Source organism: Salarias fasciatus, chromosome 4 (assembly GCF_902148845.1).
Source record: "Salarias fasciatus chromosome 4, fSalaFa1.1, whole genome shotgun sequence".
Lineage (NCBI taxonomy): Eukaryota > Metazoa > Chordata > Actinopteri > Blenniiformes > Blenniidae > Salarias > Salarias fasciatus.
Window position 1 is genome coordinate 14,835,288 of NC_043748.1, and position 27,181 is coordinate 14,862,468.

The following is a 27,181-nucleotide window of genomic DNA, read 5'->3' on the forward strand; positions in this document are numbered from 1 at the left end:
GACGTGTGAGGCGATGGGGATCCCGCAGCTCGTCAGGGGTCGTTCGCACTGACCGTCTGGGTGGGGGGGCTTTTCAACTGGAGAGGCATCACCGATGTCACCGGGTTCAGCCGGGGGGGACAGCTGCCCGGTTCGTGGTGAAGGAGAAGCGATCGGAGCGCGGCTGGTTGGAGCGGCAATGGCTGCGCCGTAGCGCAACTTTGCGGACGCACGGTGGATTGATCGACGGCGCTCGGAAACTTTTCTCTTGCCTTGTAGGAGAAGACGAGGAAAAGAAGCAGACATGAAGAAGCAGTTTAATCGCATGAGGCAGCTTGCCAACCAGACCGTAGGAAGGTGAGTTCGGTTCGCCAGACAGTGCGCATTGTTGCAGGCTGATGTCATGCAGTTGTTGCGCTGGTGAGACAAATTGTCACTGTTTTTGCTGTTTGTCATCGCCGTGTGGGCGGTGTCGGAAGGGCTGGGCCCTGTTAATACCTGCTTTAGTTACTTTTGTAACTTTTCAGCGCTGTAAAGTTTTCCTGTGGAAAAGATCCAAACTCCAGAGAAGAGTCCAGTTTGGATCTTTTCCTGTGGATAATGTAACTATCCAGATTCCAGAACTTCTAACAGTTATAATTTTACATTTGTTAAAAATGACATGAAGCAACTCCAGAAGAAATGAGTAGTTCATTTTTAAATTATGCATTATTCCATTAGCTTATTTAAAATGAACCTATCACCTTCTGCATCTGCAACACTTTATTTAAAAAAAAAAATCAATGAAAAGTCATTATTGAAAATGTAATTTTCACTTCTTCAGCAATCCCAACCAGCTTTACATACACTAAAAGTGGCATACTCAGCCTCCTTTGGGGGCAGTTTCAGGTTTCGTGTCTTGCTCAAGAACTGTTTAACATGCGTCAATCCATCCATACACTGGACTGATTTATGCAAGGTAAGGTTGCAGGTTCTCACAGGACCAATCTGACAGGGCAAACACACAATCACAAGTGAGAATCACCAGTTAACCAGAATTTGGACTGAAAATAGGAAAACTCACACACCCACAGGGAGAACATGCATGCTGTAGACAAAAAGAGACAACACCATGTTGCCTCAACAATTCTATAATAATCATGAATGCCAGTGCTCAGTATTAGTCAATCAGATTGATGTAATTTACGCCACATCCATCAGCTTCTCGATCGTGGGGAGCTGTGGCCGGTTTCAGCTGAAGCTCAGGTTCACCCTGGACAGATTAATAGTCCATCATAGAGAAGAAAGTAGAGATAAACACCCACAGTGAGACCGACAGGCGACTTGCAGTCACCTAACAAGCGTGATTCTTGGACTGTGGGCAGAAACTGGAGTATGTGAACGACTGGACTCCAGCCAGAGATAATCTGGCTGAACAATACGTTACTGTGTGGCCGTTTACAACATATCCCATTTATTATGACATCTGGCAACGGTTTTGAAGTAATTGGTCTTCTCCTCAAGTTCTCTCTAGTTTTGTGAATCACTGATGCCCCCAGGTGTGACTGTAAACAGCACATCTGCTGTGGTACGTCTTCAGTTTGAGGCGCATACACAACTGTTTCCTGATCCATCGTGATGGGGATAATCAGTTTGCAGACACTATATACCATCACCTCCATCCTGTGCTTGTGGAAGAAGTGGATACATCCGTCCGTTATAAATGTGGAGCCTGTGTTAGTGGAAAACTAACGATAAGCCTCTGGGGTCAAAGCCTAACTGGCATCAGATTCCTCACATACGTCGCTCCACATGTTGTGTAAGAGCAATAAAACTCAACAGAGCAGAATGACGGCTTTTTCACTGGTACGCAGAAGTGTTGCGAGCGTGCACCCGCTCCGGATAACTTCTGGACAGACTATAACATTCCAGAAATATTCAAGTGTTATTCGTTGCACAAATTTAACCACAAAAAAAAGGATGAGGTTAAAACCTTTAGTCAAATATTAAAAAATAAAACATGACTGTGCGGCCTAGGTTCACAATAAGACCAGCTAAGGTCAAATCAGTGTTGAATGTTTGATGAATTGTTCATTCCAGGTTTGATTTGCCTGAAACATCATTTTGATAATAAATCACAGTTTTAAATTAGAGATAAGATCTGCAGACTCTCTGGATTTCATTCCTTCCTGACTGGCTGAAAATGTTCCCCAGTTTCTTCACTTTACAGCCTGTTAACATAAAATACTGAATGATCCTGGTGATGCTGGCTGTGGCAGAGATAATCCGGTTTGTAAAGTGACATCCCACCCTCCAAATGATGGTTTGTGGTTTTCTGTTTGGCTCAGGAAGGGCTGGGCATGGAGGCTGTGTTTTTTTTTTTTTTTTTTTCTTTTTTCTGTGGAGTAAGCATTTCCATGGTTTGTTGACGGGGACACAGCGAGCGGCTGGAGGGACGTCACACAGCCGGAGAGGGGCGTTTTCATAAAGGAGGAAGCTCGCTTGATTTACGTGTGATTGATAAGAGGAAGCTGTCTGATTCATGAGGCGCTACAGCAGTGTTCATGTGTCCGTGCATTCCTTTAGAGTATTTCAGAATAATAGGGGGCTTTCACTCCAAACTTTGGCTGAGAAACACTACATAACACAGCAGTGTGAACAGGCTGTGCAGTTTGGATTATGCATGTGTGTTTGATTGATTTTAGTTTTAAGATGTTTGTGGCGCTGCTTCAGTATTTGCGCTGTGCACTCATTGTTTTGGTTGTTTTTTCTTCAACTTTCCATGAAGTTTTCCTCCAGCTTGGCTTCCAGTATGGTGGGAGTCTATTCTTAGAACAATGGCTTCTGGTCAGAGCCAAGCTGCACTCCAGTCGAATCAATGCTAATTCAATATTGATTAAAATCTAAAGATTGCTGCTGTAGCTTCTTCCTTCACAGGCTGTAATGTGATCCTGTGGTTCTTTGTGTCGGTATTTTGGCTGCAGATTATATTTCTGCCGTCATTGAATTGGTCTTTATCATTTAAATGAATTAATGTCGTCTTTGACATCTTTGTCTGAATGAGTTCATAACTTTTTTTAGATTTCAGTTATCAAGAGGTCACTGTTTGATTTAGTGTTCATCCAGCCTATTTTCTATTTCTGTAAAGCCAAAACACATTTTTAATTAATTCATTTTTAATTCATTCTATTTACTTTAATGGTGTTACGTGAATTCTGCGCATAATATTCTAAATATAGTTTTCTCTAAGTGTTTTTTTCCTGAATTTTCTTCACTGTGAGATCAAAACAATCTCATCCCATCTTATTATATCTTGAAAAAACTGATGAAGATCTAGAATGAGTGAACAGAATTGTAAAAAAAAATGTATAACTAGAAAGCTGAGTAGAAAATATCTGTCAACTCAAAAAATAGCTCATTTATTCATCTAAATGTTTTAATGTTCACTTGATTTAAGGATTCTTGCACAAACACAAATGCCACTTGCAAATACAATTGATAATTCTTTTTTAAAAAATATATTTATTTAAAAAAAAGATGATTTGCCAATATCAGAAAATCAATAAATTAGAAAAACATCAAACATATTTAAAAAAAAAAAAAGCTTTCGACTCGGAAAGAAATCTGAAAGATTCTGAGTTACATTTTGAGAAGAAGCATTTCATGGAACGCTGCAGATTTCTATCTTTGTGCAGATTTCTAAAACCTGCAGCCAACTTGAATCTTTGATCGTCTGGGTTAAAATCTGCACTCATGATCCGGCTGCAGATGGAAAACTGCATTCTGAGGTGTTTTTGATAAATACCGAGGATGTTTCTCCCTGGAAAGAAGTGAGTGTGTGTCTCTCTGGTGCAACATGAGGATTTTCTACTGAGCATAGCATAAGGCAGTGAATGTGGGAGCGGATTAATTAATCCCTGTGAGATTTAGATCTATAATGTGGGCCTGAGCTCTAGAACAAGGGAAGAGTTCCTCAGGGGTTTATGTGTGTGTGTGCGTTTATTCGATTATTAATAGGGTGAATAATGACCCATGTTATTATTTCATTGCACAAGCTCGGCAAAGCCCAGAGCTACGAAACAGTGACTGGTCCTGCAGCCAGAGGCCACCTGCAGACGTGACGGTGCAAAGTATCACTCCACACGTTGTGTGGAGGTGATTTTTTTTTTTTGGCATTTTGTCAGCATTTCCTGGACGATCCTGTGTGAAGTCATCCCGCCATCATATTTTCCGCAGACTGTGCCACAGTGAGCAAAATAGTTTAGACATCAACAAGCCTGTGGGCAACTCCCGCCCTCCTGCACACAAACACACACAGCACACCTTCTCCTGTTGCCATAACAAAGACGGAGCACATGACACAACAGGAAGTGTGTGTTCAGACAGGGTGGAGGAATCCTTCAGGTTCCATGCAACATCTGTCCATACATGTTAGGTATGTGTGTTTAATGGCACTGAGTGTGTGATAATGAAGACTCCTGATGGAGGGATCAGGATTCTGTTGTGGATTTTGGTAAAACTGCAGGCAAATCTGCATAAAGGTCCGCTCATCTGCAGCTGAGAGACGCTTCAATATCTCAGTCAATTTGGCCCACATGTGGCAAACAATTGTAAATATACAGTATTGCTACTGTGCTCATATTAAACTATTTGAGGAAAAGGTGTTGAAGTGAAGACAGAGCGCACACCGCGAGTGGGTCACCAGTCCAACACAGAACAAACACACTCAGCCTGAAAATCACACACTCGCATTCACACCTTAGTTTAAATAGTTTTGTGTGTTGGAAGAAACTGAAGTACCTGGAGAAGAAAACCACATTCAGACAGAAAAAAAAACAAACACGCAAACTCATCGCAGAAAGGTCCCCGACCCAAACCTGGTCTCGGAAAGAAAGGAAACTCTCACCACAAGACATAACTGCAAACTACCACTTTATGTTGCTTATTATTTATTATTTACAGGCCAAATCTGTCAGGATGTGATTAATTAAGCTAATAAGAGAACCCACTGGACTGCCATGATCGGGCTTTGTGTCTAAATGTGTGATGAAGGTGTGTTTCACTGCCATGAGGTTTGACTGTTGTTTCTGTCCACAGGGCGGAGAAAACCGAGGTCCTGAGTGATGACCTCCTCCAGGTAAACATCACTTTCTCTCACCCTGGAGTCACAGTGTGGATAACAAGCTGCTGCTGTTTGTTGGGGAACAACAGCCAGCGATGTGCAGCTGAAGCATGCAACATGGAGTTGTTGTCATACTGAAAGCTCCTGTGTGGATTTGGTGCATAATGGAGACATTCATAGAGAACTAAAGCTGTTAGAATATATTTAACCTTTCAAAACCAAGCCAAACCTGAGGATCAGGTTAAGGTATCATCTTCTGAAAGACTGCATTACAGAAGCTCTCAGACGTACAAGACCTGTTAAAGTCATCATGCCTGTGCAGCACGCTGATGCCAGGTCTCTCTGCAGCGCTGGAGAACAACCGCCGGCGTTCAGACGCTTCTGGTTACTTCTTTCATTCAGTAATGCGTCTCCGGCTCGAGGGCCTGGCTCTGCAGGAGAAGTGCCGCACGGTTTTCCACTCAAAGCACTCTCTGGCAATGTTAGTTTTTATCTTGAAATCACCCTGGGTGTATGCTGTCATATTGTGTGTGTGTGTGTTGGGGGAGGGGGACAGTTTGGCTGGTAAAACTGTGAGATCACTGTTAGGAAAACAGTATGAATGAAAGTGTCAGAAATGGGACATGCTGTGTTTTTCTCAGAGAACAAAAGAGCTTTTGTGGGGAGAAACTGAAGGTAAAGGATTCAAGAAAAAAAAACTTGGAACAACCCTCAGTCCTTCAGGGAAGTCACACTTTTATGACGGGCAGGAGTGAACTCTGAACTCTAAATACATTTTACACACAGTGACTCAGAGCAAAGCAAATATTGCTTATTGATTATAGACACACACACGAAGACACTCGTTTTCCTCCGTTTCAGACACTGAAGAAAGCTTCCTCTTTCTTTATGATGGGAGGTTTCTGCAGGGCTGGACATTCCATAGGCTGCAGCTCTCAGTCAGGAATGTGATTGTCAGGATGTCTTTTGGCACAGCAGCTCGCCCGTCGCAGTGTGCCGTGTTTGGAAATAACAAAAAAAAAAAAAACATGCTGTACACTCAAGTTTTCAGATCTGCGGCCTTATCTCTGTGACACGCGGAGCTCCCGGTTTACTGATTCATGGAGCAGTGAATCAGTGTCAGCGCTGCAATTTAATCTCACCGCCTGGAAAAGTTCCCCCCTTCTTTCCGAACACGAGCGGAGAAAGAGTGATTTTTCCGATCTCCCCCCCCCCCCCCCCCCCCCCCCCCCCCCCCCCCCCCCCCCCCCCACCGGCTCCCTCCGGCTCCCCTCCTGCGAACGGGCCGGCCTGAAACTCGACACTGTGATTTCCATGCTGTCGTAGTAATCTTTTCTCTTCCAGTTTTCCACAAGCCTCCGCATCGGCCGAGGCATTTCTTCTTGTTTGCACACGCACCGCCTCGGAGTTACGGAGGCTGTCAGACGGGATTGCGTCTGCTCCCTCTCTGGATGGAGTCAGGTTGTAACTGGTCCTGTATCTCAGCCGCGGACGGTCAGATCATGCATATCTGAAACTGTGTGTCCAGCGGATATTGGTTGGTGAATCTGCTACTGAGGCAAACGAAACTCTCTGTTTAGTGTTACTTTCTGTGATTACTGCCTTTATCATACCCGCGCAGCAGTGAGTTGACCTTGAAACCTAAACTAAAAGGTCAAGCAGCAACTATCCTCCCATCTAAAGGGAAATTATCACACTTTATCACTTTGTTTGAACTTTCCTGAAATGAAAACATGAAAACGATGCGATTGAAACATATCCTAAAGTCCTTCCGTTTTTTTTCTGGTGACAGCAGCTGTCTCAGTGTTTGTGGTAGTTAATTTCTCACACTGCCAGCCTGCAGTTAACCACCTCTTCAGTGCTCCGGAGCAGCTCCCAGCCCGTAAACCAAACTGTACCCACCCTCCTGGTTCCTGTGTGACTCACTGGACGCTTCATATTTTCTGCGGCGGAGGGTCAGAGGTCGTCGCTTCGCTCTGTCCACTGTTTTCACTGCAGTTTGAAGAAAAAGCACTCGGCAGTGACTCGCCTGTAAACCTTTGGACTGCTCTGTAACTGGAGAGTCTCTGTTCTCTTAATTAGGTGTGTGTGTGTGTGTGTGTGTGTGTGTGTGTGTGTGTGTGTGTGTGTGTGTGTGTGTGTGTGTGTGTGTGTGTGTGTGTGTGTGTGTGTGTGTGTGTGTGTGTGTGTGTGTGTGTGTGTGTGTGTGTGTGTGTGTGTGTGTGTGTGTGTGTGTGTGTGGTCACGATGAAGGAGTTTTCCTGTTTTTCTTTTTTTTTTTTTTTAACTCTTCGCCTTCAGTTAGTCATGGTGTGGGGTTTTTTTCTCTGTGTATGAGACAAAACCTCCCTTTCCTTTATTTAGCTTCTCCCAGATGACTTCTTCTACTTGAAATTAACTGAAGTTCTTAACTTTAAGTGACTGGATTCAAAAGTGAAAAAATTCAGACAGAACCAGTACAAAGTTGCTGCTCCTGTTCTACCATTAGAATTCAGTTTCACACACAGATGTCTGATCCAGAGAAAACAAGTATCTACTCCGAAGTTTATTTCAACGTGGCGTCTTCACTCTTTGAAGAAGTTTCCTGTCGTCTCAACCTCTGGAAAAACGCTTTTCTACTTTAGAACAGATTTTGTAAAACCCAAGAAAATCTATTTCATTCTTCATTGATTTTCTTTACCAAGAGCCTGCTTGGTCTGCTGTCTGAAATGTTTTTCAATTAAATAGTGAGCGGCACAAACGGCACTCTGTAATCCTCCGTCATCATTAATATAACTCAACTCGCACATGTGCAACACTCAAAATTAATTTCACAAAAGCTGCGTTTTCATTGTTGAGGTGCAGAAGGAGACCAGTGCTTTTGAAAAGCGCGCTCTGGAAGCAGTTTTTTGAAAGATATTGTATTCCGAGACTTGCAGTGTTGTTTTTGTGTGAAGTAACACACACATTGCCTCAATTCACTCAAATTAATCTTGAAAACATTGTTTTACAAACAAGGAATTAACCGTCATGTTTAGAAGTAGCAAATACGGTGGCCCAGAAGGACCAACGACGCAACACAACAGCAAAAAGCTGCATTTGCTGGAGTGTTGTAAGCAGAGTACCTGGACTGAATCCCAGCATGCTCAGCGGGAACATGTAAACTCTGCACAGGAGGCTCCCGAGCCCAGTGAGACGCCATCGGTGTTTTCTTTCTGCAACATGAGAGAACTAAGAATTATTATATTTAAACAAGAGTAAGGAGTGGTTAGAAATCTCATTATATGCTTATATTTTCCGTCGCCACAACTTTCTGTCAGTGAAGCGACGTTATTTAACCAGTCCGCCCCGGACGCTGCAGACGCCCGGCCCTCTCACTCTGTCTCGGCTCTGACGCTTCAACGTCTGGATCCAATTGAACGCTCGCCAGATCTGAACTGTAGCGCGCTGATCAGACTCGGGTATCGGCCGAACGGTGAGCACATCATATGGATCCGAGGCCGATTCCAGCTGCGGTCCCGTCTGGCTGCAAACACTGCAGGAAAGGAAGGAGAAGGAAAAAAAAAAATGTATGCGACAGAATCAGACAACGTAAATAGGGGTGGTGATTTAGTGGATGAAAGTAAAGGAAGAAGATGGGATCGGTCAGCAGATAAGGGGCTCTCAGATGTTGTGCGTGTTTACAGTGAAACGGGAAGGAAATACTTATGATGGGCAGCTGTTTGGGTGCAGCAGCAGCGTGTCAGACAGTCTCGACAGAAGGGCTCTTAAGTGGTGAATATGGATAAATGATGATCGCTAAAGGCTAATTATTTCCAGTATCAGTTTGGGGGTTACGCTGCAGCTTCTACGAGATTAAATCCACTCAGGCTTATGGCGCAATTTCCTGATCCACACATATGTATGTTAAAAAAAAAAGAAAAAAAAAAGACGAGATTGCATTCTTCTGCTTCACGACGTGCTTACGGGGCATTTTTAACTTCCTACATGAAGCTGTAAACATAAGACATGTCGAGCTGCTGCTGTGAAAACGTTTTCTTCATTTTGACCTGTATTTTGATGGATTTCACCACCTCAGAGCCCATAATCACTCATTTCTGTGCGATACACACCTATAAGGATCCTACTGAAGACTGTCTCTGACATCTGTCATGCGTCCATCTTTTAGTGATTGCGTAATAAGAGGTTATGGCACTGAATCGGCTGTGCTTTGTATGACGATGACATTCAATATATAACAGTTCACTTTGATTTATGACTTTCTCATACGTCTTAACAAGCCTGTAAGGTATGAAAGTCTAGAAAACTCCAATAAAGCAGGAGCAAAAGCATCTTGATAAGCGAATGTGGGACTTGCGGCTCTTTGTATGACCTAGTTGTTTAGAGCTTTATGTAATCAGGGAAGAGTTGTAATTTATATTTAAGAGATTACACTACGCCAGTGGAGGGACGCGTAAACAGACGTTTGATTTCACCGGCTTCTGCTGTCGTGTGTTAAAGTTCTGGGTCCAGACAGACATGTATATGAACATCTGCTTTTGAAGACTGTCCAGATGATTTCTTCATGTCATAAAATGTTCTCATGATCTATCTGACACTGATGTATTGTCAAACTCTGTAAAAGTGTAATACATCCTCTGGGTTCATCCCGCAGTATGGCTGTCAGCTAAAGTAACATGTTTTTGATTTGTTGCCCTCAGAGGGTTTGTTGCAGCTGAAAAGGAAAGATTTGTGTGTTGAAAAGATACATAATTCCTGTATTATTATATTTTTTTTGAAATGGTGCCATTTGTGCCGTCTGTGCAGATCGAGAGGCGGATGGATACGGTGCGCTCGGTGTCGCACAACATGCACAAGAAGCTGGCGGCGTGCATGCAAGGCCAGCTGGGCACGGACAACGAGAGGAGACAAGTAAGCGTCGCCGTGTCTCGCTGTCACACCTCTGCCTTTTGCTCCTGATCTCCCGTTCGGCGGCTGAACTTTGAGCCGTCCGGCCATAGCTTCATTATATCATCACACCATGTCAGCGGCGTGCAACATTTTTCTGCGACTGACTTAGAGAGGCTGCAAAATAGCGTATGACTCACATCTGAAATGAAAAAATGGGGTTAACCACTGTAGCACAACTGTCAGTGTTAGCGGGGCTCTGCTATGTTTGCCTGTGAACACGTAGCATCTTTTCTTATGTAACGCAGAGATAAGAGAGAGACTCAGGAGGAAAGTATTCACCGCTGGCTTCCTGCCACTTTTACTGTCCCTGTGCACCAGATACCATCAACGTGTCTGTAAAAATGGCAAAACGCTCAAGGAAACGCCATTAAAACTGAACTTTGACTTACCCTTAAAATATTTCTACATCAGTCAGTCCGGCTGTAGACCGTTCTGGGATTAATCCATTATGAAGTCATTGTAATGTCGCCACTTTCAGTCCTGTGTGAGGAACTAATTATCCAGCCATCAGCCGACCCGTCCAGTGTTCATGTTCTTTCTCTGGATATATATCTAGACATGGGACGATATTAACATTTTATGTCACGATTATCCTGGTCAAAATAATTGCGATTATCGATACTATCATGATTATTGGGTGGTCATTTTTGCAATTTTTGAACTAAATGTTCAAATATACATTTAATTCGAGTGGACTGAAATGTGAGTGTTTCTGCAGAAAAAGCTGCCGCTGACGGCGCTGTCCCAGGCCATGCAGGAAGGAGGCGGGCAGCTCGGAGACGAAAGCCTGATTGGGTGAGAATTAATCAACTATGAGTCTAACCTTAAGTTTTAGTGACTAGTGGTGCATTTGTCCCTTGTTAAATACATGTTAACAAAAGGTCAACATTAAAAATGATTGTAGTTGGGAAATTATGGAAAATTCCTGTTTGTGTGGACAGCAAGATGATGGACGTGTGTGGAGAGGCAGAGAGCCATTTAGCCGCCGAACTGCTGCAGCATGAAGTGACGGTGGAGCGAGACATCCTGGAACCTCTCAACCAGCTGGCAGAGGTAAAAAAATACCTGTAACCTGCATGTCGACGTATTTAAGAAGTCAAATCACTTATTATGTTTAAGAGGGTGCCTGAGCTGATTTTAGGGATTCTTTTCAACTAGAAATAGTGAATCTTGTGTTGGTTTCAGTCAGATATATGCCAAATTACAGGAGATTTTTTTAAAAAAATACAGACATTTTCAACATCATTTCCGCCTCTGCACCACAACAAACAAAAACTTTACGGCTCTATTTCACCCGTCTGATGACTCAAGGTGAAATTAGGCTGTGTCCCTTGAACTAAAATGTGTTTGGGACTCTAGAGCAGGGGTGTCAGTTTTGTTTTTAGATGTTTTAGCGACTTCCTGAAAAAAATGCATCAACTTCCACAGGCCGTGTGCACGGTTGTGCCAAATTAACAGCATCAGCATTGCTTAGTGTTGCATGTAAATTTTGACTTCTGGATGCACGCGCGCTCCTGCTGGTTTCCTTACTGTCGCTGCTTGTCTCACAGGTTGAGATTCCCAACATACTGAAGCAGAGGAAGCAACTGGCCAAGCTGGTTCTCGATTATGACTCAGCTAAGACGAGGTAGGTTTGTTCTGCGACTGATCAATCCATCAAAGATTTTATTGTTTGTCATTGCATTCTGTTCTGATAAATACTCTGTCTGCAGGTGGGTCCAGGCTACAAAGTCCAGCAACCAGGCCATGGCAGCTAAAGTCGATTCGCTCAAAGACGAGATGGATGAAGCTCTCAATAAAGTAGAAATGTGCAAGGTACGCTGTTCGATTTGCTTTTTGTAGCGCTCTAGATGTAATTCACTTTTGCAGTGCAAATTTCTGGGATCATGATGTCGGTCTGCACCATACAGAACATTTAATGCAGGTTTGCGATGATTGATGGCTGCGCTCTCCGGCCAGCTCCTCTGCAAACAATTAGGATCATATCTAATAACATGGCGAACAAAGGAAGCCTTGTAACGGCGGAGGATCAGGGCAAACGTGGAATCTAATATTTAGGAACAAGTAATTAAAGGTCATTGCTTCGTCATCTGGAGTTCATCTGTGTTCTAATGGCGAGTTTATTGTTTATGCACAGATTCGTACTGCCATGTGTGCCGAATGTATGGAAACATGTTTGTCTTCTGCAGGACCAGCTCTCTGCAGACATGTACTCCTTCGCTTCCAAAGAGGGAGACTACGCACGCTATTACGTCCTGGTGAGTGCACCCCAGGTGGAAATGTGAAATAAAGCCTAATTCTGACAGGTTTTGTTCATGCGATCTGCATTTGTGTGCGTGTTCCAGTTGTTAGAGGCCCAGGCAGAGTACCACAGGAAGTCTCTGGCGGCTCTGGAAGCAGCCATACCAACGATCAAAACGCAGCAAGGTGACAAGCGAGACACGAAACTGACGTTTGACAGACATGTGAACAGTGCTGCACGGATACGCAGTGACAATACCTCCAGTTCTGACTGTGTTTTTTTGTGTTTCTCTGCCGTGCGTGCACTATCAAAACAGAGCATTTTGAAGGCTGTGTTGTAAAAACACAGAAACTGTTCTTCACAGCTCTCAGGAAGTGAACACTGGCTTTTCATTCTGACTAATAAACAGCAGCGCTCTTAAAAGTGGAAGTGAAGTGCAGCAGCTTTCAGTACAGTCAGGGTTTTCTGGTATGGCATGTTAAACAGGCTGCTTAATTTAGCATTAAAATGTTTTTCTTCCTGTTTGAAAACGCAGAACGCCGACAAGACTGATAATAATGAAGATGAATATTTCATGCATGTGTGAAATGAGTTCACAGACAACTTGTATGAGCAGAAAATTCCAGTTCATGTTATTTTCTGAAGTCGATTAATATGGGATCACCTGTAAAATGACAATTAGTTGATCATACACACCGGGCTCACGGCGCTCCTCTGATCCAGACTCGTGGATGGAGAGGCCGGCGTTCGGCACGGCCCTGGAGGAACACCTGAAGCGGACGAACCGTGAGATCGCCCTGCCGATAGAGGCCTGCGTCATGATGCTGCTGGAGACCGGCATGAGGGAGGAGGTATGTCTTTGGAGAAATGCTGCTGAAGTAGGGCAAAGTTGAGGTTTAATTGGAGTAGGAATGAGGACAGAAATGTCTCCCCTCGATACTTTTACCGCTCCGCTCAGCTCCAGCTGGAAGGAGATGTGGGTCATGTGGACGGCTCCGTTAGAAATGATGGTTCGTACAGTCTGGAAACATCTGCGGCCAACTTGTGGTCTGCTAGTCTTGGGCCTGCGGGAATAAGAATTGTGTGTGCATGTGTTAAACATTAGCGCGCTCACTGTTCTTCTCTAATGTAGCAATATCAAGCGACATTTTCTCAATTCACTAAAGTTTGCTCTTTTGTGTGCAGCGCCACATCGCCGTTGGTAAAGAAGCAATTCCTTTTTTTAGACTTGTCGCTTACATTACTTCTCCTTCCGTCTCCCCGGTTGTGGACTCACTTCTTTGTTTTTAAGATGAAAACCGGTCACTGTACCCAGGCTGTCATGTCGTGGCCTTGGACCGGACTTCTTTCTGTTTTATCAGACTCAGCTGGCTTCGCATTATCAGTCACTTTCATCAACAACACACATGACCGGAGACCAATGCCTCGCAGGCTGTCGCCATCATTGAGCAACTTGTGATTTTAAGTCTTGCAGACTTGAACACATGAACATGCAGTGATCTGGATGAACGGTCAGCCCACTCCACCGCCGTGTGTTGCTCATTCGGTGTGTATTTTCCTTCCAGGGTCTCTTCAGAATAGCAGCCGGAGCTTCAAAACTGAAGAAGCTCAAAGCGGCGTTGGACTGCTCCACCTCGCAGCTGGAGGAGTTCTACTCCGATCCCCACGCCGTCGCTGGTGCGGCCTCCTCTACAGATCCAGGGAAAGTGGAACCATCTGCTCCAGAGCTTTGTCTCATCGCATTTTTGTCTTCATACACAGGAGCTCTAAAGTCCTACCTCAGGGAACTTCCGGAACCGCTGATGACTTTTGGCCTGTACGACGAGTGGACACAGGCCTCCAAGTACGACAGTGCACACACACAACTCTTGAGGAAAGACACTTTCATGGTGTTAAAAATCTTCACAAAGCCTGCTGAGGTGTTGTATGTTTTCAGTCTGTTTCCCCACACTTAAAAACAGTTTTTGTTTTCAGCGTGTCTGACCCTGACAAGAGGCTTCAGGCTCTGTGGATGACATGTGACCAGCTGCCAAAGGCTCACAAAGCCAACTTCAAGTAAGAACTTCTCCAACTCGGTCTTTATTTACTCCTGTGTACAGGCAAGGCAGCTTCATTCAGCACGGCGAGTCTGTTTTCACAGGTATCTGGTGAAGTTTCTGGCTAAACTGGCTCAGGACAGCGAGGTCAATAAAATGACTCCCAGCAACATTGCCATCGTTCTGGGACCCAACCTGCTCTGGGCGAAGACCGAGGGGTGAGACCGCTGTGCCAGTTTTCTAAACGCAGAGGATGATTCAGCTCGCTGGCTTTTCTCACCTTGTCATGTGCCGTGTGCTCAGGACGCTGGCGGAGATGGCTGCAGCTACGTCTGTCCACGTGGTGGCCATCATTGAGCCCATCATCCAGCACGCCGATTGGTTTTTCCCTGATGGTAAAGCATCGCCGTCTCTCACATTTACACCAAAGGGATGGATTAGGGGAATCAGAACTAGTTGCCAATATGGCCGATGGCGGAACCAGGAAGTGGATCTGAGTCAAAGTGACAAATATTTTATGATCCTGTTGGCTTAAAGGTGTAATACAACATTTTGATTTCCGGATGGATCACCTAAATAATTGGTGGGTCTGTTTGTCAATCATTCTGAGGAGCCTGCTTTCGTAAGGCGGTTCTCCGTGCTTGCGCCCAATCAGCTTCTCCCTTTTGCGCATGCGCATTCAGAGTGTTTGTGTAGCCGGTGAGCTTCTGAGCTAGTACTTACCGATGGCGAGTCTGACATAATGAAACTGTAGCTGTTTCGGAAAAAAAAAGCTTTATTTATGAGCGAGGCGGATCGCAGAAACTGTACAGAGCCGTGCACGCCGGAGAAGAGGAGATCGCGCTCGTACACTTCCGCGTTTTCTGGGAGAAGCAGGAGAGCCGGGCGGATGGTCTGGCGCATGCGCGTTGTTCAAAAAGTGAGTAACAGACGTGGGGCTTCGTCTTTTCGAGAAAATGTTGTATTCCACCTTTAAGGCACGTTTATTTGTGTAACGCCATTCAGATCCAAAACAAACATATCTGAACTGAACTAAAAACAAAAATATCGATTTTTCCTGGGTTAAGCTTCCCTTTTAAGTTAATTTGATATTGAAAGATTCCCCTTATAGATGTCAAAATGAATCTGGAGCTCAGTTTATCACCACCTGATTTCTGCCTGGTTTCACTCTTGGTCTTTTTTTGAGCTTTTAACCAATATACGTTTCCTCCATGAGGTTTTTCTTCAACCACAGGCAATTTTAGCTCCGACTGAAACTATTTCATCAGCAGTGTTTATAAATTTAGGGCTGGCGTTATCTGCAAGGTCACTGACAGGCGCTGAAGGCAAAGCTGGTTTGTGCAACATGTAAGGAATGTGTTTTTATCAATGTGGAAAATAAAGTTTTTTTCTTTTTTTTCCACTGGGGATGTCCTTGCACTATCAGATCGGGCCTGATTTTATAAAATATTACTTATCTTCAAATTCACTCACTGAGGATGTTTAAGAGGCAAAGAGCCAATATTATGTGCTCTACATCAGGGTTCATTGTGTCTTTACTATCTTTATAGTCTCTGCTCTCATTTGCTCCTTCCCTCCAGATTTGGATTTCAATGTGTCGGGCATGTTTTCCATGCCCAGCCATCCGCCCACCCCGGACCTCGAACCCGGCTTGGACAGGAAACGCCCCGGCAGCCAGGGGCACGACGGGGACAGTCACACTCCCCGTAAAGACAGGTACCTGTCTCGCCCCAACCTCAGCCTCAGCCTGCCTCTCCCGCTCCCGTCCCGTCCCAAGACCCTGAGCAGGCAGGAGTCGCGGGGCCCGGCCGTCTCGGCCCTTTACGTAGTGGCCAGCGAGTCCATCACAGTCTCTGAAACCCCCACTGAAGATCTGCCCGGTCCAGACTTCAAAGCTGTGCCGTAGAAAGAATTGATGTTTTTGTTTTGTTTCTGCATCACATTTTTATTCTTTGTAGTTTATTTCATCACACGCTTGTAAGTCATAATTACCCTAAAGGTTGGTGATGGAAGAATAGCTCACTTTTAACCGTTTTCAGTATTGTTCAGCATTATGATTCTCTTGTGTTACTGTTGTGTACTCTTGTATCGTTTTCTCCATTTCCAATTAAAGCTTAGGTCACTCTGTAGGTTGCTGGTTTTATGTCTTGTGTGGGCTTCCTGTGTTGCATTTTGTGTGGCCTGTTTCTTCTGTCTCTGCAGTGACTCCACATTTTAAAAAAAAAAGAAAAAAAAAGAAAGTAAAGTAAAGTCAGTCATGTGGTTTTCTGTCTCGTTTGGGTTCTTCTTTCTGAACCGGTTTCGCTCACTGCAGGAAGTGGTGTCTCCTTTCTGTCCCTCTCGCTGTCTCTCAGTCTGTCTCGGCCTCCTGCTCTTTCACCCTGTCTGATGCCGTGTGGTTTGCCCTCTTGAACTCTCTCCCCTCTCCTCCCCCCCCCCCTCCCTATAGCCCTGTTAACAAACAGCCGGAGCCCACTCCACGCAGACTCGGCACTGTAAATAGAAAGCCGCTAACCTCGCCCACCTTCCAACCCTCCCTGCCCCCTCTGGAGGCCGGGGGTCCCGCCCCGCTTGAGCTGCCGCCCCAGCCTCTAACAGACGCCGAGCAGGCCGGCCCGAGCGCGGGTTCTGTGGGGGGTGGAGGTGGTCTGGGTGGTGGGGTCCAGGTAGCCACAGTGCCACCTCAGTTTGTTAACCAGCTCAGCGCAGAGGAGAGCAGGTAAGGAGCGAGCTGAGGTCAGAGCAACACTCCACTGTCCGCTCGCAGCCAATCAGCCAATCTGGAGCCTGCCCCCCTTTTATACATGTCCGTCATGTGTCTGACTGGTCGGAAGTCGTCGAACAGAAATCATTTCTATGTCTACAGCTTTATTGTCTTTAATTCAAAATGTGGCGACAGTCATGTAACGCTTGATTCGCACAGCTTCTGATTATTAATTGATTCAGCTGAGCTATTTAAAGAAATGCTCTCTGTTGTTCTGCCTGCTGATCATTGTACTTTGTAATGGTGTGGTCTTGTATGAATTTTGCATGATTGTCTTGTCTTTTTTATACCATCTTGTTGAGTCTTTTTGTGATTTCTTTGCTTTTTATCAAATTTGGTTGGACATGCGATTTCTTTATGTGTTACGCATGATTTGCTGCATCTTCCATGTGAATGCTGGTAACAGAGGATGTGTAAATGGTTTAACAACTTGACCTGTTGTATTCCCACAGCCCGGCCCGGGAGCACGTGTCCACCCCTCCTCCCCAGAGGAATGGTTCAGCCCATCTCACAGTAGGAACCCCTCACGGCGGGTCCCGGGGGCCGAGCCCGCACATGTCCCGCAGAGGTGAGCGAATCATCCTTCGTAGTTCATCTGTTCATCCCCACCGGTAGTTCTCACAGCGATCACACACCTCTCCTCTGAAGGCACGAAGAAGCAGGCTCCAGCTCCCCCCAAGCAGGCCAGCCCCTTCGCCTCCCCCTACCACCCCCCCGTCACGCCCCGCCGTCTAACCAGCAAGGAGGCTCTGATCCACGCCCCGAGCCACCCGCCCCCGCAGCCGCCTCAGGCCCACGGGGAGTCGGATCCCTCCCCGCCCAGAACTCCCACCCCGCCTGACACTCCACCTCACGACGGATCACACTCCATCCCGCACCCTTCCTACAATTCCGGCTCGCTGCCTCGCCCCTCGAGACCAGTTCCAAAGCCTCGCCCCCGACCCAGCATGCCGCCGCCCCCGCAGCCCGCAGCCAACGACGGCAGCAATGACCTCCTCAGCTCCGCCTCCAAGATCATCACAGGTAGGGGGTCCGAAAAGTCCTGTTTTCATGTGATTTCAATAGCTATTTTATGTAGTGTGATCTTAATGAGTACATTTTATTTTTGTTAGTGTTATGAATTGTTTCTCTCTTGAATTATTATTAATATGGTTTAATGTTAGCAGGAGCTGCAGGTGTCTGAAAGGAAAGTATACACTCCAGTGCTCACTCTCCACTGACCTCCTAAATGTAAAGAAACACAGTTAAATTGCAGATTATTTGAATTAGAAATACTTCTTGGAGGGTTGTGGCTACTGCTTCCTGAAAACGGACTAAATGTCATGTTAAGTTTTAATAAATCAACATTCCTGTATCGAATATGTTTCCAACAGGTCAATTAATCACATCATTTTTGCTCAGACATATCGAAAATCAAAGCTTTGGAGACAACATCTCACTGTAGTTGTTGCAGCACCTGAAAGCACGCGCTGACACTCTGCTGAAACTGCGTCCCCACCTCGGTATCGACCTGTTCCGGTCTCTCTCAGAGCATCGCTGTATTTAGCTCCAGGGCTTGTGGTTTCACTGTCTCTCTGTGCCTCTCACTCTAAAAATGGTGATCAGAAGCATGACAGGAAATGTGTAAACATTACAGATGTCTGAGCTGCCGGCCTGCCTGTAAGATGAGCTTTGCAAGGGCAGGTAATGGTAAGGATCTGACTGGCTGACGCGTTGGCCTCGCTTACCGTCCGCTGCATGTCTGTGCATCTTGCGTGAGGGGGAAAGAGACTAACGCAGGCATTTCATCGACATACAGTACCATACATGCGGCGCATGTATGTATTAGCGTATGTCTCTGTGCTTTTCTCCTGAAACAACTCCCAGCTTTCCAACAGAAACTAACATGCTTGCGATTTCCCAGCATCGAGGTTTTAATGGCTTTTGGCTGCTAACAATTTCCCAAGAAAACTAACACCCCTCGAAGCGAAGTTTGTGCTGAAGTGTGTTGTTGTTACTCATCGTGTGCATCGTCTTGCACCAATCCTAGTAAAACGTGCTGCATTTAAGCTTAAAACACCAAGGAAACTCATAAATTTACAAAGAAGTAATTACTAAAGTATTGACAGGATTTAGTGTGAAGAGCAATCCTTGGTGTCTTACTGAATGTAAAAAGTGTTTGCACTGAGCTGTTTGAAATGCTGATTGAGCTGAGTGCGGTTGTTTTATTTATCCGTTCGCTGACTGATTTTCCCGCCCGCTCTGTGCAGATGGATCTGGTCTGGCCATCAAGGGGATTGGAAGAGCGATCGTCCCCGAGGTGATCGTCAACCCGCAAAGGGAGAGCTCTGCTGGTCAGGAGCCCGCCGCCACCTCAGACCTTTACTCGGACCTTAACCTCCAGACCGAGAACACAGCTCTGTGAAGGAGGAGGCTCGTCTCGAACCTCAGCTGGTCCTCATTTAAAGTGTTTAGAGTCCGACGTGAGTCAGATAACACAACATGCATCAGTGTGCGCCAGGTCTGCTCACGGCCTGAGCTGCTTCCTGGACTCAGATCGCTGCCTTTTCTACGACAACACGGACTCAAACCCAAAAAAAAAAACTATTATAAAGTGGTGCTTTAAACCACAAAACTCCTGTCCAGCTGTCTTTATTATAGACTTTACATTTTGCTCTATATATTGCTGGTATTTTGATACGTGTCTGCTGAGACTTAAACCCGTTGCCTCAAAAACCACAGCTGAACTCAGAGTGTTGGTCAAGCATTGATGCTTCAATTATCTTCTGCTTCTTTTCAAATGATTGCTGTAAATTTTAAGGATTTCAAGAAACAGAAGTCGACCAGTCCGGTTTTTGCGACCCTTTAGACCAAGTGGAGCCAGGTCGAGTATTTTACCGGGTTTTAATAACATTCTGGTATTCTTCTTTCATCATATCAAATTCACAGCTAATTGCAATCATTTTAAATTATAAGTGCCTTCTGTTGCACACGGGGCGCATGCATAGGGTAAAGGACCAAAGACAGTTCTCTCCTTCCTTTTTTACATTTGCGAGTGACCAAATATTTTGACACAGTGCAATATAAGTGCAATCGTCTTACAGTTTTATAGAAATCCAGCAGTTTGGAAATGTGTTTTCCACTGACGAGAATCCCAAGCGGAATTTCTGTTGAATCAAATATGCTTTTATTATTCAAACAGCTGATTTTAAATGGTGTAAATGATCACTCCCTCTCAAACTCATAGCTATAACCAAAAAAAGTGAAATCATGTTTGTGTATAATTTTTTTTACTATTATTATTATTTCTCAGGCATTTTGCCTTGTGAAGATATTTGTCACCTTTTTTTTCCCCTCTATTCTGCATTTTTATGGTGGTTCCTCTGGCCGTAATGCATCATACAGTGCATTTTAACAATAATAAATAAAGATTGCTTAACTGTTCTACAGTGTTTTCCCTTTTTTCCATAGCTTTGTTGGATTACATAGTGGTTACATGTTATGAATGAAAAGAGATAGGAATGAAAATATGAGTGTTTATTGTGAGATGTTAAAATGTAAAAGAGGAAATGCATGTTGTAATTGGAAAAGTTCAGCATGTTTCTGACAGTCAAGATACAATTCGATCGCCGTAAATTCATCTCTCATGACTAAAACATTCCTGAAGGAAACTGGTGACCGAGTGGCTACATTTCATTTTCAGGCAGAAATCCCATGTTTCTATTCCACCTCTGCATGATCCGTCAAGCCCAGTAGCCGACGATGAAGGCAGTCACTGCGAGGCAGACGAGGAGGTTCACGTTCACGATACGCTGGAGATGAGGCTTTTCCTCCAGCGAGGCGATAACCTGTTCGGGCGGCGGCGGCGCCATGGGAATGTCGTTATCTCCGCCCGCTCTCCTCTCCATCCCACAGAGCCAGTAGACGGCGGACAGAAACCTCGACTGGCTGCGGACGCTGGAAACGGACGATGCCGAGTCTGGATGGTGAGAGGAGAGACGGGGGATTTGTTTAATGGGCAGATTGAAGGGTAACCCCGGGAAGAAAAGAAGACGAGGGGGCCCACCTGCATTGCTTTTCTCTGCTTCTCGTCCGTTCGTCGTTCCCGTCTGACTGGAGGCCGTCGTGATCTCCCGCTCCACCGTGAACACCTGCTCTTTGGGCTCCAGCGGGTCGAATCGCGTGAACCACGTCAGACGGGTGATCTGTGCAGAAGACAGGAAACCGTCCAAACACATTTTAGTTCACATACAGCCCAATTTCATCTTCATTGTGTTGGACTGGTAAAATAATGCCATGATAACCTTTAATTTTTAACTTTAAAGGTTTTCTTTGTCGTGGTACAGAGCGTACATGATGAAAATCTCAAAGTTTTGGCAAAAGCAAACAATTACTACTGAAAATGATTAATATCCCAACATAAGGGCAATTTTAATGGTCAATTCTGGTGCAAAATAGTGAAATGTAAGAAGAAAAAAACTTCCACAATTTGACAATGTCCTGCAGAGTACCTGAAGGTGGTTCAGACACTGAGTGGTGCTGTGGAGTCATGTTGTGACTCCCATAACAGAGGCCACATTAGGCCCAACCTCCTCTACATAGCAAAGAAAATTATGTAACTTGTGATTCCCTGAACTTTTTTCTCTGAATTATGTATGTTTAATATCAAATCTCAGAAAAATATCTTATTAAATTAAATAACTGCTTTCAAATATTATAGAATAGTTACATTTTTAAAAACCTATAGTATCGTATTCTGAAGGTTTACGTTACAATTAATTAGATTTATCAAACTCTGTACTCTAAATTCAGCACTAAGCTGTAATTAATTTTGCAATAAAGTTGAATGGTCTTCTATTTTTTCCTTGTATTGTAAATGAAGGAAAGAGTTAAAACCACATTAGATTTGCTCTGAACTTTCTCCCAATAAAACAGAAGAGGATAAGTGCAGTTTCTTTTCTATTTCTAGATATGCACCGAGTCAAAAAAGCTGTTCTTGATGAAAGATATTAAAACCCTGTGGGTGTAAATAACGGCGTCACCTGCTCTGGTCTGGGCTCCTCTGTGGCCAGGCTGATGACGACCACCACCACCAGGGTGATGAAGGACAGCAGCATGGAGAAGTAGAGGTAATGGACGTATTTCAACACTCCGGGCCTGTCATCCACCTCGAAGCACAGCGGAGCAGGGTAGACGAAGTCCAGCACCATGCGGATGCAGCCTATCGTGAGGCCAATAATGAGGCCCCAGAATGCACCCTGCAGGGGAGAAAGAGCGGAAAGCATCCGTATTATCATGAGGGGCCACATCGGCTCCATTTGATCCAAGAAAATGAAAGTGGGTTAAAGTATTGTGCTGCACAGCAGTTTCTTTACATAGATCTTTTTAAAAGTTTTTCCAAATCTCCAGCTCATTACTCAGGAGGAGACATGAAATTTAAATATAGAAGTAGCTGTCTGTTCATCTAATTTCATATGCAGTTTTAATATAAACAAGTAAACCTGCATACAAAAATATTCAATATTTAAATGTTTTTGCTGTTGGGCGCTTGGCAATATTAGAACTAAAAATGAGAAAATAACATAAGAAGTAAAATGCCTGGATAAACTGGTGCAAATATATTTTTGAACCACAGTAGAAAAAACATGAATGCACAACAGATTTTGAAAGATAAGGTGCTTTGCTGTTTATAAAGCAGACCTTCTCGTTGGCTCTCTTCCAGAAGCAGCCACAGAGGAAGATGATGGCGACGGGGGGCTGAAGGTAGGTGCTGATGGACTGGATGTAGATGAAGAGCTGGCCGCCCTGACTGGCCTGGACGACGGGAATCCACAGCACAGACAAGACCACCAGCACCAGAACAAACAACCTGCAGCAACACACACACACACACACACACACAACTCTCACAACTCACACTCAACCAATCAGATGCTCCGTCAGAGGAGTTCTCTCTTAACCCATCAGGCAGATGTTATGATGTGAACCACATGAAAACTCATTGCTACTCAAAGTCCTTCATTCCCTCTGATATTAAGCTCCTAAACTCAGATCACACCCATTTTAAATGACTTTTTAAAGTACCTCTAAATGCTTTTATCTCTTGTTTTATTACCGTTTTTATACTGCCTTGCTGTGACCTTATGTGCTTTATCTTTATCATATCCGTTTTTATTCTGTCCACTGTGTCCCAAGCTGAATTTGTTTCCTTGGCAGACTGATGATTTGATTATTGACGATTTATTTATTGTACTGTCTGAATGCATGCATGAGTGTAAATGAATACTGAAAAGCTACAAACGGATTGCCCCTTTTGGGATAAATAAAGTTGTCTGAACGGACCTGAAGTTAAAAAAAACAGCCCAAGGTCAGATTTTATACGGTCCGTGTCTTCTGCACTAAAGTCTGCTTTATTGGACAGAAAGCACAGATCGAATAAATACGTGTGAAATGAAGTAAACAGGAAAAGGTCTATTTTTAAATCCGAGCGTCAACATCAACATGAACCACCCATGGGAAAGTTACCAACTCAAGCTTTATCTGTTTGTGAAACATCAACAGTCGGGCAAACCGGACATTTGATGTCGCTCAGTTTTCTCTCACTGCCTGAAAAAAATCCCACCACCGGTGGTTGATGGGTTTGTACAAGCTACATATTATGTGTGAGCGTGTTTTTCTGTGGTCACATACCTGCCCACGATCATGAGCTCCCATTCAGAGGCTCGGGATCTGAAACTTTTCCACAGGTCCATGGTGAAGATGGTGCTGGAACTGTTGAAGATGGAGGTCAGGGAGGACATGAGCGCCGCGATCATCACAGCCATCATCAGCCCTCGCAGCCCTGGGAGGAGAAACAGAAAAAATCCAAACAGAAAAAATGCATCCTGTGTGTTTATGTAAATAAAAATGTGTGAGGACCAGTGGAAAGTGTCTCTCACCCCCAGGCAGCAGCTGCATGACCAGTTTGGCGTAGGCGATGTCTGAGCAGCCCACTGAGTTTCCACAAACCTGCTGGCAGACGTCAGGATCGGCACACGCCACTTCGTCTGGAGTGATAAACAACAAAACTCACATGCAAATCAAAAGAGAGCATTTCTACCTTTGACGGAGCCAATAAGTTAATCGATGAGCTGTCTAAAAACCAAAGGTGCATGGGAGACGTTGATACCAACCGACACGTGTCCAGTTCATGCTGTACCTGTGTAAAGTATCCTGCTGATCATCCCAGGAAGCATGATGACAAAGAAAGGCAGAAACTTCATGTACGCAGCCAGCAGGGAGCCACCTTTGGCATGGGTTAAGGTCTTGGAAGCCAGGGAGCGCTGCACAATGACCTGCGAGGACAGGATGATGCTCAGTTAATGCTGAGTCGACATTAGTTGAGGAGTGAATTAAATATACAGCAGCGTTTATCTTAGTGTTGATCAGCATGGAAACAGTTGTAGTTTATGCTGCCAGTGAGGTAAATGCTTCATATTACCGAATTAAATACAGACAATGAACCAAGAAGGCAAATTCACACACAAAAATACATGCTTATTTATCTTTTATATAAAGAGAAATGTTCCAAATGATTTTTATGATAAACCTGATCAGAGCACCAGTACCACATGGAGGGGATGGTCATGCCAATGATAACACCGGGCCACGGCAGGTCAGAGGTCACCGGGTGTCTGAATAAGTTAAAGGCATCATCGCGGGGGATGCCGCAGGTGGAGTTAGGCAGACGGACGGAGGGGATGGAGGTGGGGTAGCCCTCCAGCAGAGCGTTCCAGCCTCCGACCTCCACAAAGCCTGAAGGTGGAGACGACAGGGTCAGGCACAGGGGAGCGCTGCGTGGCGGACGCTGCAGCGGATCTCTGACTGAACTTACTGAAGACCGTCAGGATCACGGCTCCGACGAGCATGATGGCCGTCTGAGCCGCGTCTGTGTAGATAACGGCCGCCAGGCCACCTGGGACACATTTAACACGGATATAAACCTCCAACCGATCAGTCAACCAACCTATCATTAGTTAGATAACAGCTTTCAGATGCAAGAAAACACATCTGCGAGCAAATATGCATGCATACACATAAATATGCAGAACAATATAAAGGAAATCATATGTGGGGCAGCTGTATTTCACATTAACTGCAATTTTTAAACTAATTTCACCTGCTACAGTGTAGAGGGCCGTGATGGACAGCAGCAGCACCACAGCCACGTAGATATTCCACTTTAACGCCAGCTGAATGAACAGCGCACCTGCATATATGTCCACCTGGCCAGAGACACAACAGGCAGGATAAACATGTGCACACGCTTGCAGAGATTTGCACTTTTTTTTAAAGTATATTTGTATCATACCGATATTTTAGTAAAGATGTAAATGAATAAGGACAAGACAGTTATAAACAGCTGGGTCCTTCTGCCACCGAACCGCTTCTGCAGGTATTCGGGCATGGTCGTCACCTGCAGGAGGAAGAAACCACAAATGACCAACAGAGATGAAGTCAGTGCATCTGCACGGCTTTCTGCTGTGGAAGTAACTCACTCCAGAGGCGATGTAAATGGGAAGGAAGACCCACGCCAGCACCAGCACCATCACCAAACCCTGTTGATGAACGGATATCATTATCATCAGTCTCACCGTCACACCAAGGCCATTTAAAGATGTTAGTCGTTACTTACGCTCCATTCATAGGCAATCGCCCCGATTCCCGCAGCAGCTCCCGACCCGGCCAAGCCGATGAAATGTCCACTGCCAATGTTACTGGCAAAGAGGGAAGCACCGACCTGAATGTACACAAGAGAACGCGGATCAGGATCAGGATCAGGATCAGTACATATGTGTTGAACTGCAATGCATTCTACCTTGATTTGACTTTTATAAATACACTCATCTATTTGATCTTCCTGTATTTACTGTGGCATTCATGTGGTCTGACAGTGCTACAATGGGCCAGTAACATTTGGCAAAATGCTACAATTGAAAAGAAAAACCTACCAAACATGCATCAGGTGTGTTTAAAACTCTACTATCATTTTGATACATAAGTACAAAATGAGTGTGTTACCACCAAACTAAGAAGAAAACCTGAGCCCCAAATCAAAGTATTTGTTTTAATGTTTGAGCATTTTGTTTAAAACCTTCCCTTTAGTTAAAAACTAAATTCTGAATAAGAGCTACAGGTTCATTAAAGGGAGATTCCATGGTGTTTGACTCACTGGCCACCAGGTCATGTTTTTCCCAGCCAAGAAGTATCCATCCACGGTGCTGCGCTTCGTCCTGCACATCGACTGGTGAAGACACAACATGGTTAGCACCGCAACGTGACCTGTGTGTGGGTAGAAACAGCTGACAGGTAGACGAGCCTGTGCCAGTGAACGGACTTACCCAAAATCCAACTGCCAGCACAAGCAGAAAATACACAACCAACACCACAATGTCCACAGTGTTCAAGGCTTCGCCCAAAGAGGGTGACTGAGAGGAGGATGTAGTGGGGTCTGCTGTGAACGCAACATCAAGGGCCATCTGGAATCCAAGATTGAAACATGCATTTGCAAGAAAAATAAGAATAATTTTGATACATCAAAAAGAAAAAGTGGAAAAGTTTAGATCTCTGTACGCAGAGTTTATATGGGGAGGTTAGCTTTGTTGTTGTGACTTTTAAGATTTTTCTTTTGACACAAAGAAACCCAGAATCTGCTGAGTGAAAAGTCTACCTGAGACATTAAGTTATATTCATTAGTATTATGATTTAAAAGTTAAGAAGGTGACTTTTTAAAACATCAAATCTAACAACAGAAACAAGAGAAACAGCAACAAAGTTATGTATAAAAATGGAATTATATTAAATATACTCACCTTGAAGTGGGTTGTCACGCTGTATTATTCCCGGTGGTGTGTTTTCTCTGTCAGGTATGTTATGCCTGCAAGTTTTTTCCACGCTCTGAAAGATCAAACTCCACTTTCCCCCTGCGCACTTGACGGTTTAGTTAAAATGTAAAAGATTTATGACTCCTGGTAGGGACGTGCCGGCACTCTTACTGCCTGTAAAAATGGCCTCATGATTTGTTGATGCATCTTAAATTAATCATTCACAGAGGATGTTAGCGCCGATAAACAGGAACGTCTGCTGTGTTCATGGTTGAATTAGAGACACAC

At 44.6% G+C, this 27,181-nt stretch overlaps 2 protein-coding genes across 6 annotated transcripts; one reads left to right on the forward strand and one right to left on the reverse strand.

The window, feature by feature from the left end:
- arhgap17b (Rho GTPase activating protein 17b) lies at positions 1-20,474 on the forward strand. Of its 4 annotated transcripts, none has more exons than XM_030088783.1 (21): positions 1-336; positions 5,056-5,095; positions 9,866-9,970; positions 10,728-10,804; positions 10,951-11,062; positions 11,560-11,636; positions 11,722-11,824; positions 12,199-12,267; positions 12,355-12,436; positions 12,975-13,102; positions 13,817-13,928; positions 14,013-14,094; positions 14,226-14,306; positions 14,392-14,505; positions 14,591-14,682; positions 15,868-16,003; positions 16,737-17,006; positions 17,504-17,619; positions 17,700-18,074; positions 18,688-18,740; positions 19,301-19,438. In XM_030088783.1, the coding sequence occupies exons 1-20, from the start codon at positions 284-286 to the stop codon at positions 18,693-18,695; spliced, it is 2,232 nt and encodes a 743-aa protein (XP_029944643.1). In that variant the 5' UTR covers positions 1-283; the 3' UTR covers positions 18,696-18,740; positions 19,301-19,438. The 4 variants fall into 4 exon arrangements, with proteins under 4 accessions (XP_029944643.1, XP_029944644.1, XP_029944642.1 ...); XM_030088784.1 differs by having other exon boundaries at positions 18,688-18,734; positions 19,301-19,435; XM_030088782.1 differs by lacking the exon at positions 18,688-18,740 and having other exon boundaries at positions 19,301-20,474.
- Positions 20,449-26,974, reverse strand: slc5a11 (solute carrier family 5 member 11). Of its 2 annotated transcripts, XM_030088786.1 has the most exons (14): positions 26,411-26,974; positions 26,242-26,313; positions 25,705-25,809; positions 25,568-25,627; positions 25,381-25,485; positions 25,189-25,294; positions 24,904-24,984; positions 24,619-24,824; positions 24,229-24,364; positions 23,969-24,076; positions 23,721-23,871; positions 22,731-22,899; positions 22,073-22,288; positions 20,449-21,235 (listed from the first exon to the last, which is right to left on the reverse strand). In XM_030088786.1, the coding sequence occupies exons 1-14, from the start codon at positions 26,546-26,548 to the stop codon at positions 20,774-20,776; spliced, it is 2,115 nt and encodes a 704-aa protein (XP_029944646.1). In that variant the 5' UTR covers positions 26,549-26,974; the 3' UTR covers positions 20,449-20,773. The 2 variants fall into 2 exon arrangements, with proteins under 2 accessions (XP_029944646.1, XP_029944647.1); XM_030088787.1 differs by lacking the exons at positions 26,242-26,313; positions 26,411-26,974 and having other exon boundaries at positions 20,449-21,009; positions 21,097-21,235; positions 25,705-25,854.
- Positions 26,975-27,181: the final 207 nt, after the last annotated feature.

What these genes read in the sequence shown, in the direction of transcription:
- arhgap17b (XM_030088782.1), top strand. Translation starts at nt 284, where the DNA reads ATGAAGAAGCAGTTTAATCGCATGAGGCAGCTTGCCAACCAGACCGTA. An exon ending in GGAGACGAAAGCCTGATTGG is followed by an intron (nt 10,805 to 10,950) that starts GTGAGAATTAAT and finishes TTGTGTGGACAG; the next exon opens with CAAGATGATGGACGTGTGTG. An exon ending in ACGCACGCTATTACGTCCTG is followed by an intron (nt 12,268 to 12,354) that starts GTGAGTGCACCC and finishes TGCGTGTTCCAG; the next exon opens with TTGTTAGAGGCCCAGGCAGA.
- slc5a11 (XM_030088786.1), bottom strand. Translation starts at nt 26,548, where the DNA reads ATGGCCCTTGATGTTGCGTTCACAGCAGACCCCACTACATCCTCCTCT. An exon ending in CGTGATCCTGACGGTCTTCA is followed by an intron (nt 24,825 to 24,903) that starts GTAAGTTCAGTC and finishes CTCCACCTTCAG; the next exon opens with GCTTTGTGGAGGTCGGAGGC. An exon ending in CATGCAGCTGCTGCCTGGGG is followed by an intron (nt 23,872 to 23,968) that starts GTGAGAGACACT and finishes TTCTCCTCCCAG; the next exon opens with GGCTGCGAGGGCTGATGATG.